Source organism: Lagopus leucura, unplaced genomic scaffold, assembly GCF_019238085.1.
Source record: "Lagopus leucura isolate 7727_CA_CO unplaced genomic scaffold, USGS_WTPT01 35083-0_obj-0_obj, whole genome shotgun sequence".
Classification (NCBI taxonomy): domain Eukaryota; kingdom Metazoa; phylum Chordata; class Aves; order Galliformes; family Phasianidae; genus Lagopus; species Lagopus leucura.
In genome coordinates, this window is record NW_024964489.1 from 18,913 (window position 1) to 31,484 (window position 12,572).

At 64.0% G+C, this 12,572-nt stretch overlaps 3 protein-coding genes across 3 annotated transcripts; all 3 read right to left on the reverse strand.

The window, feature by feature from the left end:
• Positions 1–508: 508 nt before the first annotated feature.
• Positions 509–4,494, reverse strand: LOC122191729 (ras-related protein Rab-11A-like). The gene is made up of 5 exons (XM_042892103.1): positions 4,435–4,494; positions 3,132–3,327; positions 2,863–3,056; positions 2,444–2,524; positions 509–1,046 (listed from the first exon to the last, which is right to left on the reverse strand). The coding sequence occupies exons 1-5, from the start codon at positions 4,472–4,474 to the stop codon at positions 910–912; spliced, it is 648 nt and encodes a 215-aa protein (XP_042748037.1). The 5' UTR covers positions 4,475–4,494; the 3' UTR covers positions 509–909.
• Positions 4,495–5,631: 1,137 nt separating this feature from the next.
• On the reverse strand, positions 5,632–9,532 carry RAB25 (RAB25, member RAS oncogene family). Its single transcript, XM_042892104.1, has 5 exons — positions 9,057–9,532; positions 7,520–7,715; positions 6,846–7,039; positions 6,680–6,760; positions 5,632–5,769 (listed from the first exon to the last, which is right to left on the reverse strand). The coding sequence occupies exons 1-5, from the start codon at positions 9,094–9,096 to the stop codon at positions 5,639–5,641; spliced, it is 642 nt and encodes a 213-aa protein (XP_042748038.1). The 5' UTR covers positions 9,097–9,532; the 3' UTR covers positions 5,632–5,638.
• A 252-nt stretch (positions 9,533–9,784) lies between these two features.
• On the reverse strand, positions 9,785–12,180 carry LAMTOR2 (late endosomal/lysosomal adaptor, MAPK and MTOR activator 2). The gene is made up of 4 exons (XM_042892105.1): positions 12,071–12,180; positions 11,782–11,944; positions 10,315–10,404; positions 9,785–9,975 (listed from the first exon to the last, which is right to left on the reverse strand). The coding sequence occupies exons 1-4, from the start codon at positions 12,136–12,138 to the stop codon at positions 9,919–9,921; spliced, it is 378 nt and encodes a 125-aa protein (XP_042748039.1). The 5' UTR covers positions 12,139–12,180; the 3' UTR covers positions 9,785–9,918.
• Positions 12,181–12,572: the final 392 nt, after the last annotated feature.

Here is a 12,572-nt window from a genome sequence, read left to right on the forward strand (position 1 = left end):
GGCCAGGACCGAGAGGACCAGCAGGAGCCTCCAGGACCATAAGGACCTGCAGGAGCTTCCAGGACCAAACTGACCAGGACCGAAATGACCAGCAGGAACCCCCACACTGACTTCACACTGGGCTTCACCCACTTCACCCACTTCATCCCCAGGTGAACCCAGCAGGGACAGAGGGACCCCCCAACCCCCCCGACACCCCGTGATGGGGACGCCCTCCTGGGGACCCCCCTGCTCCCCCACAGCTGCCCTGGGGGGAGGATACCCAGCAGATACTGAGGCTCTTCCCTTTGTAGGGACTGCTGGAACTGCCGTGACTGTGGCAGGGGGACGCAAGGACATGGGGGGTGACATGGGGACACGTTGGGGTGACATGGGGGGTGACATGGGTACACGTTGGGGTGACATGGGGGGTGACATGGGGACACGTTGGGGTGACAGGGGGGTGACATGGGGACACGTTGGGGTGACATGGGGGGTGACATGGGGACACATTGGGGTGACATGGGGGGTGACATGGGGACACGTTGGGGTGACATGGGGGGTGACATGGGTACACGTTGGGGTGACAGGGGGGGTGATGCAGCCCAAACCCCAGCAGGAGGGCGCAGATCCTACGTAAACACGAGGGATAACGTGGAGATGTTTCTCCCTCCCCTTTCGTGTGGGTCCTACATAAATTCAGGGACAACACAGAGATGTTTCTCCCCTCCCTTAGTGTAAGTCCTACACCAGTGCAGGGATGAGGAAGAGATGCTCTTCTGTTCTCTTTTGTGCAGCTCCTACGTAAATATGGATACAACACAGGGATGCTTCTCCCTTCCCTCGCTGCAGGTCCTTCATAAACGCGGGGAGGAAGGCAGCGCACAGCAGCGTCCCGCAGCGTCGCTGAGGAAGGCGCTGAGCAGAGGCTCAGATGCTCTGACAGCACTGCGCCTGGCGGCCGTCCTGCGTGGGCAGCACCTGGATGGGCTCCACGGAGCTGCTGGGGCCGAACTGCGCCTCGGGCTGCGCCGCGATCTGCCGCTGTGCCGCGCTGCGATAGATCTCTGCCAGCAGAGGGGGAAACAGCAGCACTTCTTAAATGTCCGATTCCCAGCGAGGGGTCTGCCTGACCCACAGTGTGCAGCTGGGGGCTGGGGCTGCATTGGAGTTGGGCTGGGGTTGGGGTTGGGTTAGGTTGGGGTTGGGTTGGGTTGGGGTTGGGTTGATGTTGGGCTGGGGTTGGGTTGGATTGGGTTGAGGATGGGCTGGGGTTGGGCTGGGGATGGGGTTGGGTTAGGTTGAGGTTGGGGTTGGGGTTAGGTTGAGGTTGGGCTGGGGATGGGGTTGGGTAACGTTGAGGTTGGGGTTGGGGTTGGTTTGAGGTTGAGGTTGGGCTGGGGTTGGCGTTGGGTTGGGGTTGGTTTGAGGTTGAGGTTGGGCTGGGGTTGGCATTGGGTTGAGGTTGGTTGGGGTTGGGGTTGGGTTGGGGTTGGGTTGGGGTTGAGGTTGGGCTGGGTTAGAGTTCAGTTCAGGTAGGGGTTGGGGTTACGATTTGGTTTGGGGCTGGGTTAGGGTAAGGGAGGGGTAGGAGTTGGGGTTAAGTTTGGGTTTGGGGTTGGAATTAGGTTACGGGTTGGGGTTGGGACTAGGTTAGGGTTAGGTTTAAGGTCAGTTAGGGTGGGGGTTGGGTTGGGTGAGGGTTGGGTTTAAGATTGGGTTTGGGGTTAGATTTAGGTGAGAGTAGGGGTTGGGTTAGGGTTAGAATTAGTTTAAGGGAGGGGTTAGGGTTGGGTTTGGGGTTGGGGTTCGAGTTAGGTTAGGGTTAGGAATTGGGGTTTGGGTTGGATTAGATTTGAGGCTGGGTTTGGGGTTAGAGTTAGGTCAGGATTGGGATTGGGGCTAGGGTTAGGTTATGGTAGGGCTGGGCTTGGGGTCACAGTTAGGGAAGGGGTTGGAGTTGGGGTTAGAGTTAGGCTGGGGAGGGGTTGGTGTTAAGGGCGGGTTTGGGGTGAGAGTTAGGGCAGGGGTTGCAGTTCCCACCGTGTTACTGTTGGGATTGAGAGTAGGGCCAGGTTTAAGATTAGGGTTCAGGTTAGGGTTGGGATTCAGGATGAGGTTAAGGTTGGGATTAGGATTAGGGTTATTGTTGCGTTTGAGGTTGGAGTTAGGGTTAGGATTAAAGCTCGAGTTGGGGTTAGGGTTGGGGCTGGGGTTAGGATTAGGATTTGGGGTAAGGATCAGGTTTGGGGCTAAGGCTGGGGTTAGGATTAGGGTTGGGATTAAGGTTGGGTTTGGGTTGGAGTTTGGTTAGGGTTGTTGTTAGGATGAAGGTCGAGTCAGGTTCGGTGGGCTGGGAGCGCCCACATCTCCCCATGGCAGCGTTCTGGACCCAAGCCCACAGCTCACAGAATGGATGCCGGGGGGACACAACCCCAAAGCCACCTCATCCCCCCATCCTCACCGGAGAGGATGTTGTGGAACGCCATCTCCACGTTGGTGGAATCCAGAGCCGACGTCTCAAGGAAGGAGAGCCCATTCTTCTCTGCAGCAATGGGGAGAGCTCATGGGGTGCAACCACAGAACGGCTGAGGTTGGAGGGCCCCTTAAAGCCCAGCAGAGCTCATGGGGGGCAACCACAGAACGGCTGAGGTTGGAGGGCACCTTAAAGCCCAGCAGAGCTCATGGGGGGTTGGAGGGCACCTTAAAGCTCAGCGGAGCTCATGGGGTGCAAAAATGGAACGGCTGAGGTTGGAGGGCACCTTAAAGCCCACCCAGCTCCAACGTGAGCTGATTGTTCCCGAAGATCAGGCCGCCCATCACCCCATCCGACCCAACGACGGCACCGCCACACATGCTGGGATCGACGGGAGATGAATTTACCTGCAAAGCTCCGGGCCTCGTCGGTGGGCACGGCGCGCAGGTGCCGCAGGTCGCTCTTGTTGCCCACCAACATGATGACGATGTTGGCGTCAGCGTGGTCCTGCAGCTCTGTCAGCCAGCGCTCGGCGTTCTCGTACGTCAGGTACTTGGCGATGTCGTACACCAGCAGCGCTCCCACCGCCCCGCGGTAGTACCTGGGGGCAGCGATGGGCGCGGGGGGTCAGAGCCCAGGTTATGGGGTGAGGGCGCAGGGAGGGGGGGACGCTCACGCGGAGGTGATGGCGCGGTACCGCTCCTGCCCGGCCGTGTCCCAGATCTGTGCCTTCACCGTCTTGTTGTCCACCTGGATGCTCCGGGTGGCAAACTCCACCCCGATGGTGCTCTTGCTCTCCAGGTTGAACTCGTTGCGGGTGAAGCGGGACAGCAGGTTGCTCTTCCCCACGCCCGAGTCCCCGATGAGCACCACTGGGGTGTAAGGAGCGCAGCGTCAACCCCCCCCAAGCATCGCCATCCACAGCCCAGCTCGAATGGGGAACCACCAGAGTTCAACACAAGTGGGGACCCATCAACAAGCGGGGGGGTTATTGGGATCTGCCCAACACGGGGCTCCAGGTGGAGCCCCATAAACACAGCAGGGGGCTCCAGGTGGAACCCCATAAACACAGCAGGGGACTCCAGCCCATCTCCAGCCCCGAGGGCACCCAACTGAGGACCCAAATTGCGGTCCGGCTGCAGCACCCTGAGCCCTAAGTCCCGGGCTGTGGGCTGGATGAGCGCATTCTGGTAGAATGCGGTGAAACAGGTTCTGGGACATTGCTCCTGTTTCTCCCCTCTCAAGTTTGTCGAGTTGGTGACTCACCGGGTTTTGATTTTATTTACTTTTCATTCCCCAACTGCCTGTGTCATTCGTCCTCCAACACCCAGATGGAATCGAGCCGGGGGGGGGGGGGTGGTTAACTGGGACTGACCCACAGCTCCCACTTGCTACAGTGGGCCGAGCAGCCCCCCGGCACGGGGACAGCGGGGAAACAGAACTCAGTGAGCAGCAGAAGGCACTGAAAGCTGTAGGGTGTTCGGGGAGACCCCCAAAACAGCCCTGGATAGGATTCCCCTCGGTGGGGGTGCGTGGTGGTGGGGCAGCCCGGCCTGGCAGGAGGGGCTGACTCACAGTGGGGAGGGGTCAACCCCGGCTGGTGCTGCTTGAGGGGGGGGGAGTGGGGTTGTTGGCTGCCCCCTGCCCCGATCCTGTTGCGAGCAACTCCGGTGCTGCCCCATGCGGAGTCCCATCCCCCTCTCCATCCTCAACCCCATTCCTGTGCCCGATCCCAATCTCATCCCCATTCCCATCCCCAACCCAACTCAACCCCATCTCATCCCCATCCCCATCACCACCCCCACCCCCATCCCCAACCCAATTCAATCCCATCCCCATCTCCACCCCCATCCCCAACCCAACTCAACCCCATTCCCAACCCCATTCCCGTGCCCAATTCCGACCCCATCCCGACCCATCCCAGTGCCCACATTCCAACTTCAACCCCTTCCCCAACCCCGTCCCCGTGCCCCACACACCCTTGAAGAGGAAGTCGTACTCCTCATCCTTGCCCCGCATCCTGCGCAGTGCCGCGGCCGCACTGGGAGCAGCGGGGATTTCCGCCCCGCTCCGCCCCGGGGGGCAGCCCCGCGCTCCCATTGGTCCCGCAACTCTCCTTCCTTCGCAGCCATTGGCTGTCGGTGCTGCCCGTCACCGCCCAGGTGCTCCGCTGGGGGCAGGTGTGAGGGGGGAGCTGCGAGGTGGAAATGGGACGAGATGGAGAGGGGAGGAATGGGATGGGAACAGGGATTGGGTTGGGGATGGGATGAGATTAGATGGAGTGGAACGGCGTGGAAGGGAGTGGGGTGGGAACAGGGATTAAAATGGGGAGGGGGGGATAGGAACAGGAATTAGAATAGGGATGGGATGGGAATAAAGATGGGGAAGGGGATGGGATCAGATGTAGTGGAATGGAGTCAGAAGGAATGGGATGGGAACAGGGATTGGAATGGGGATAAGAATAGAGATGGGACGGGAATACAGGTGGGATCGGAGATAGGATTGGGATGGCAATAGGGATGGAATGGGATGGAATGGGGCGGAATAGGGATACGGATGGGATGGGAATACAGACAGGCTGCATGGGGGAAGGAACGCACGTGGGGCTGGGCTGTGAGCCAGGCGGGGCACCGGGGACGAGGCCACGAGCAGTCAGCGATCCCAGCCCAGCACAGCTGCCTTTCAGTCCTTTAATGGCTGCGCCAGGCGAGCAGAGGGGCCGCGGGCCGCGTTGTGCCGTCGGACGGGCCCACGGCACACCGAGATGGGGACAGAGGCGCGCAGGGTGGGCACAGCTACTTCCTCCCTTAGGGTTCTTTCTTAGAGCCCCGTCGGGCTCGGGATACAGCGACCGCCGAGCGGCTCCCAGCGGGGCTGGAGAGCGGTGGGGACGGGCGCATCCGTGGTGGGCGGCACAGAGACGGAGCGCGACGGCACCGGGGTAGCAACGCCACAACGGCAGCGGCTCCCGCAGCCGCGCGGCCCGGCGGAGAAGCGGCGGCGGCACTCAGCGCATCTGCGCCGCGGGGACGGACCGACATCGAGCGGAGCTGCGGCGACGCCTCGCGCTGCTCACGGCGGAGCACGGCCGCGCTCCGGGCTGCCGCCGCGCCGGGACAACGGGCGGCACGGCGGGTCGGTCGCCACCGAGCTGTGCCGGCGGCCGCGAGCCTCGGGACGAGCTCAGATGGCCACGCAGCACGGGCGCTTTTCCGCCTGCGCTGGGGCAGCGCCGTCGGGGCTCTCGCTGCCGAGTGACACCGTGCTGCTTTGGCTGCTCCTCTGCTTCTGCTTCTGCACTTTGCTGAAGATCTCTGCGGAAACACAAAGCGGGGCCGCGTCTGCTTGGGGCGCCGGCACGGCTCGGTGCTCGGCAGGCGCAGCGCTGGGAGCCGCTCTGCGGGGGGAAGCCGTTCTCCCTCCGGTTGCGTCCCCACGGCCGAGGCGGGGGACAGGGAACACCCTGCAACTTCCCCTGCTTCCCTCGGCTTCTCTCTGGCCCCGCGAGGATCAAGGCTGGAAGCTCGTGGGGATGGCACAGCACGGCACGGCACAGCTTAACAGGGCTCAGTACAGAACATCGAAGCGTGCCATGGCACAGCACAGCACGGCACAGCTTGGCACAGCAGGGCACAGCACAGCAGGGCACAGCATGGCATGGCACAGCATGGCACAGCAAGACACAGCAAGGCATAGCACAGCATGGCACGGCAGGGCACAGCACAGCATGGCACAGCACGGCACGGCACAGCAGGTCACAGCATGGCACAGCACAGCATGGCATGGCACAGCAGGGCACAGCACAGCAGAGCAGGGCACAGTGTGGCACAGCACAGCAGGGCATGGCACAGCAGGGCATGGCAGGGCACAGCAGGGCACGGCCCAGCAGGGCACGGCTCAGCGTACCTTGAGGTGCCCCTGCCCTACATTCCCATTCCTGGGGAGATGCTCCCAGCTGCCATTGCCCCCCTCTGCCCCACATCCCTGCGGGTTGCTCTGCAGAGCTGCAGACACTGAGTCAGGCGGCACATCCGGACTGGACCGTGGATTACAGGGGGACAAGGCGCCCATGGTGCTGCCCGGGGCCCCGGCAATGGAACCAGAGCGGAACGCCCAGCACAAAGAGCCGGAAACCCAACCAGCCAGAAAGACAACACCGAAACCGGGCAGGGAGCTCAGGCGGGGCAGGGCGGAGGAGAGGCGCGGAGCATCCCCGGCACCCACCCTTCAGGACAGTCTCAAACGCCTGCTCGACGTTGGTGGAGTCCAGCGCCGACGTCTCAGTGAAGAGCAGCCCGTTGTTCTCTGCAAGGACAGCGGTCCCTGAGACCCTGCGGACCCCACTGGGTTCCCTTTGGGGTCTCCACGTCGAGGTGGCACAACGCCGTACCTGCAAACATTTTCGCCTCCTCTGTGGGCACCTCCCGCGCCTGCGCCAGGTCGCTCTTGTTGCCCACCAGCATGACCACGATGCTGGCCTCGGCGTGGTCATAGAGCTCCTTCAGCCAGCGCTCCACCACGTCGTATGTCTGGTGCTTGGTGATGTCAAAGACGACCAGAGCGCCCACAGCCCCACGGTAGTACCTGCGGGAGCAGCCCATCTTTGCCCTGTGCCGCAGGCAGCCATGGAGCATCCTCGCAGGGATGTGAGCGTGGGGCAGCCATCCATGGGGAACCCACGGGGACGTGCATCCATGGGGCATTCGTTCATCCACAGGGAATCCATCCGTGGGGTACTCAATGGGGCGCCCGTCTATGAGACACCCACCCATCCATGGGGCACCCAATGGGACATCCATTCATGGGGCACCCACCCATCCATCCATGGGGCACTCATTCATCCATACGGCACTCATCCATGGGGCACCCAATGGACATCCATCCATAGGGCACCCACCCATCCATGGGGCACCCACCCATCTATAGGTCACCCACTCCTCCATGGGACACCCATCCATGGGGCACCCATCCACCTATAGAGCACCCATCCATCTATAGGCCACCCACCCACCCATGGAGCACCCACTGATCCACAGGGCACCCTCGGGTGCCATCCCCCCTTACGCAGAGGTGATGGCGCGGTACCGCTCCAGCCCGGCCGTGTCCCAGATCTGTGCCTTCACCGCGGCGTCTCCCACCAGGACAGTGCGGGTGGAGAACTCCACGCCGATGGTGGTGCGGCTGTCGTGGTTGAACTCGTTGCGGGTGAAGCGGGACAGCAGGTTGGTTTTGCCCACGCCGGATTCCCCAATCAGAACCACTGAGGAGAGAAGAGGGATCCCACTGGATTCAGGACAGCTCAGACAACCCTTCCTGGCCTCGACCAGACCACTGGCATCCTGCTGCTGCAACACTGTGGCACTGGGGCGTCCCTGCAGCCACGTGGTGCGCAGACACCCCTGGGAGCCTTACAGAAAAGGAAGAAAAAGGAGCAAAGCAGCCCCCTGCCCACGCTGCCCCTGCCCCCTGTGGTTCTTGAGCAGCCCAGAGATGGGCAGACAGACGGCTTCAGCCCCAGCGCAGTTGATCCTTAAGCACACGCAGTCCCCACCCCATGCTGGGAGCTTTCAGCCCCTCTCGGGGGTCTCCATCAGCCCCCACGTTGCTCGGGGTGTCCCGGCCGCAGAAGCGGGGTGAGGGTCCTGCGGAGCCACGGGGACATCGCTGTGGTGGCACCCAGTGCCCCGGGCTGCTGCTCCTCAGGGGGTCGGCACAGAGCACAGGATGCCCCCAGCTGGCACTGCAGCGGGATGACTTCGGAGCCCGCTGCTCCCTGCGCCCAATCTGCTGCTGTGGCAGCTGCAGATGTGTGTGTGTCCCCATCTGCGTCCCTTCCCTGCCTGCTGACGGCTCAGGGTGGCTGAGGGTTCCCTGTACTTCCAGGCCACACCCTGACCTCCCCATCACTACCATGGGACACCAGGCAGCACCCCGACCCCACCACCATGGGACACCCCAATCCCACCACTATGCAACACCAGACAGCACCCCAACCTCCTCAACAGCACTATGGGACACCAGGCAGCACCCCAACCTCCCCACCATCACCATGGGACACCAGGCAGCACCCCGACCCCACCACCATGGGACACCCCAATCGCACCATTATGCAACACCAGACAGCACCCCAACCTTCCCACCAGCACTATGGGACACCAGGCAGCACCCTGACCTCCTCAACAGCACTATGGGACACCAGGCAGCACCCCAATCCCACTACTGTGGGACACCAGACAGCATCCTGACCTCACCACCATGGGACACCCCAATCCCACCAGGCAGCACCACGGCCTCCCCACCAGCACCATGGGACACCAGGCAGCACCCTGACCCCACCACCAAGGGGCACCCCAATCCCACCACCATGGGACACCAGGCAGCACCCCAACCCCACCACCATGGGACACCCCAACTTCCCCCCACCTATGGGACATGGCTGAGGCCAGTGCCCCCCCCCCCATCCCAGGACCTCTGCAGGGCCACATCAGCCACAAGCACAGCCCTGGTCCCATCTTGCTTTGGGAATCCACAGACTGGGGAGGGCACTCCAGAGCCGGGGTCCCCCAGTCCTCCTGCCCCGTCCTTCTGGGAACCCCCTCACCTTTAAAGACGAAGTTGTAGTCCTCCTCTGCACTGCTCATAGCTCCCAGCTGCCGCCCGGTTTCCTCCTTCCCTCTGCCAGAGGTTTCCTCCTTCTCTCTGCAGAGCACGGAGTGGGGCGGGCTGCAGGGAACACGGGGGGCAAAGTCTCCTTACTGCCAGGGTGTGAGCGGGGTCCCAGCAGTGAGGGGGGTCCCAGCAGTGAGGGGGGTCCCAGCAATGAGGGGGGGTCCCAGTGGTGAGGAGGGTCCCAGCAATGAGGGGGGGTCCCAGCGATGAGGGGGGGTCCCAGCAGTGAGGGGGGTCCCAGCGGCGAGCGCAGTCAGGGAGCGAAGGCGACGCAGGCGGCGTTGGTGGAGCAGGGAGGCCCAGGCTGGCTGACTCCAGGCGTGGGAGCGGTGGCGCAGGTTGGGCAGGTAATGTCACCCCTGGGACTGTCACGGGGCACCCGGAGGAGGAGCCGAGCCCGGTCCTGGCTGCCAAGGCCACGCAGCGCAGGGCAGGCTGGGGCAGTGGGGCCTGGGCTCAGCGCGGCCTGGGCTCAGCGCAGAGCTGGCCGGGCACCAATGGCCTTCCGCACCTCTGCTGGGAGTGACGGAACGCGGGGGCAGCACGGGGCTCCCAGCAGCGCCGCACCACAGACCCTGAGCCCTCAGCCCAGTTTGCCGGGCACACGACCGGCCCCGTCCCACCCTCACACCCTCCATTGACCCGAGAGACACTCAGAAGGACACGAGCACCACACGTGGTTTTATTCCCCCTTCCCTGCCGCCCAGCAGCGCAGCCGGGCTCCCATCGTGGTTCCCCCCACGCAAGCGTTGCTGCTCAGCCGTGGCACCGCGGCTCCGTGCTCAGGATGCGGCTCAGGATGCGGCCACCTGCGTCAGCGGCTCCTCCAGGTACTGCACCAGCGCCTGCGCCTGCAGGCAGGGATGAGTGCTGAGGGGTGCTGAGCACACGGGGCCGCACCCCCAGCACCCACACACCATGGGCAAACCCTCGTCCTGCCCCAATGCCACTTGGGATCCATGCAGACGGTTCTCGTTTTGATTTAAATTTCACCACAGAGCCTCAAAAAAGTGCAGTTTTGTGGCTGAGCTGGAGTTGGGACACCTCAAAATCTGCACAGAGGAAGGAGGCATCCCCAGCACGGCCGCTTCCCCCCCGCTCCCATCCTCTTCCCCCCAGCATTCACCCCGTGGCTCTTTCACACCTCGCATGAATGCCGCCCCCCCCCATCTCCCTCCCCACCCCCTCACCTTGGCTTTCAGCATCCCAAATCCGACCGTTTCCTTGGCATACATGCACAGCAGGAGGTTTGCCACGCGGGTGATGGCCACGCGCCCCTCCTGCCCGGAGAGAATCGCCGCATGGTTGGGTTGAAGGGACCGCAACGATCAGCCGCTTCCAACCCCATCCCGCGGGCTGCCCGCCCCCCACTCCAGCTGCTCAGAGCCCCCCAGCGGCCTCGTGCACCTCCAGGGATGGGGGACCCACAGCTCTGAGCAGTTCCGGGGCCCTCCTCCTTTCATTCAGCCCCACACCACGTTCCCATCGCTCCCCTCCCGTCGGCTGAGCTCTCCCTGGAGCCCCTCCACCCCAGCCAGCCCCGCTGCCACAGCTCCAGTCCATCCGCCATGGACACGCTGCTCCGGATGGGGCTCACAGCAGCAGAGCAGAGGGGGATGGCCTCTCTGTGCCCCACTGCCAGCCCCTGATGCAGCCTGGGGGCTTCAGGCTCTGAGCACACACTGCTCTCACATCAGGTTTCCATGCAGCTCCACAGTGACCCCCAGCTGGCTCCATATGGGACCATCAGCAGGTTCCATGCAGGACCCCCAGTGGGCCCCGAGGTGTTCACCGTGTAGGATGCCCAGCAGGCACCATCCGGGACCCCCAAGGGCTCCATGTGTCCCCCAGCAGGTTTCATGTGACCCCACTGGGCCCCATGTGGGACCCCCAGCAGGCTCCATGCAGGACCCCCAATGGGAACCCTGTGGGCTCTGAGGCGTTCCCCAGCAGGCTCCATGCTGACCCCGCGTCCCCCAGCTGCCTTCATGCAGGACCCCCAGCAGGCACTGTGTGCCTCCCAGTGGGCGCCATGTGGGACCCTCAGCACATTCCACGCAGGACCCCTAGCGGGACCCCACAGCACCAGGACAGCACTGAGCCCACTGGGGGTCACACGGAGCCTTCTGGGGGTCTCATGGAACCTGCTGGGGGTCACACGGAGCCCCTGGGGGTCTTGCATGGTGCCTGCTGGGCATCCCACAGGGAACCTGCTGGTGAACACCTCGAAGCCCTCTGGGGATCCCACAGAGCCTGCTGGGGGTCCTGCATGGAGCCCACCAGAGAACACACGGTGCCCACTGGGGGTCCTGCATGGAACCTGCTGGGTGTCCCACATGGAGCCCACTGGGGGTCACACAGAGCCTTCAGGGAGTCCCACATGGAGCCTGCAGGGGGGGGATACGGATCCCAATGGGGGAGACACACAGATCCCAGTGGGGGTCGCACATGGATCCCACCGGGGTCTCACATGAATCCTGCCGGGGGACACACACGGGGGTCCCACACGGATCCCAATGAGGGTCCCACAGAGCCTGCAGGGAATTCTGCATGGAGCCTGTCGGGGTCCCACACAGATATCAATGAGGGTCCCACATGGATCCTGCAGGGGACCCCACACAGATCCCAACGGGGACCCCACCCGGGTCCCGCCGTACCATGCAGTCCATGAGGATGAAGCGGAGGTTGTCCTCGTTGAAGGCGTGGTGCCCGTTCTTGTCGTACGCCACCCAGATGTTGCTGGCGATGGCCGCCGTCACGCGGGCGTCCGTGTCCCCATAACCCGAGTAGGCCAAGAGCGAGCCCTCGTTATTCAGCAGCCTGGAACAGACGGGCACCGCCGAGCTCCCGAACGAGCCCCCAACGAGCCCCCGAACGACGAGCTCGCTAACGGCCGCACGGTCACGCCTCGAGGTCCCCCCCCCGCCGCCCCCCGGCCCCGCTCACAGCGTGCTCTGGACGCCGCCGGTGTTGGCCTGGCTCAGCACCTGCGTCAGCGCTTTGGGCCGCAGCATGGCAGCCCGCGGGGCGCGGCGGGGCGCGGGGCGGTGCTCGGTGCAGGCCGCGGCCCTCGGCGGCTCGGCGTAGCGCGGAGCGAGGTTCCGTTCCGCGCTCCGTTCGGCGTTCCGTCACCTCTCGGTCCGCCGCGCCGCAAGGGGGCGCTCGGCGGCGACGCGGGCCGTAGCGGCGCTCCGTCCCCGCCTTTTTCTCTATCGGCCCGGGCTGGCGGGGCGGGCGGCGAAGATGGCGGAGCCGAGCGGCGGCGGCGGCGGCGGCGGGCCGGGCCCCGGCGGGCCGGAGCTGGGAGGTCCCGGCGGGGCCCTCATCCGCGTCACGGTGAAGACCCCCAAGGACAAGGAGGAGATCGTTATCGCGGACGGCGCCTCCGTGCGCGAGGTGGGGGCGGGACGGAGGATCGGGCCTAGGCCTTGGCGCTGAGAGGGGCCGG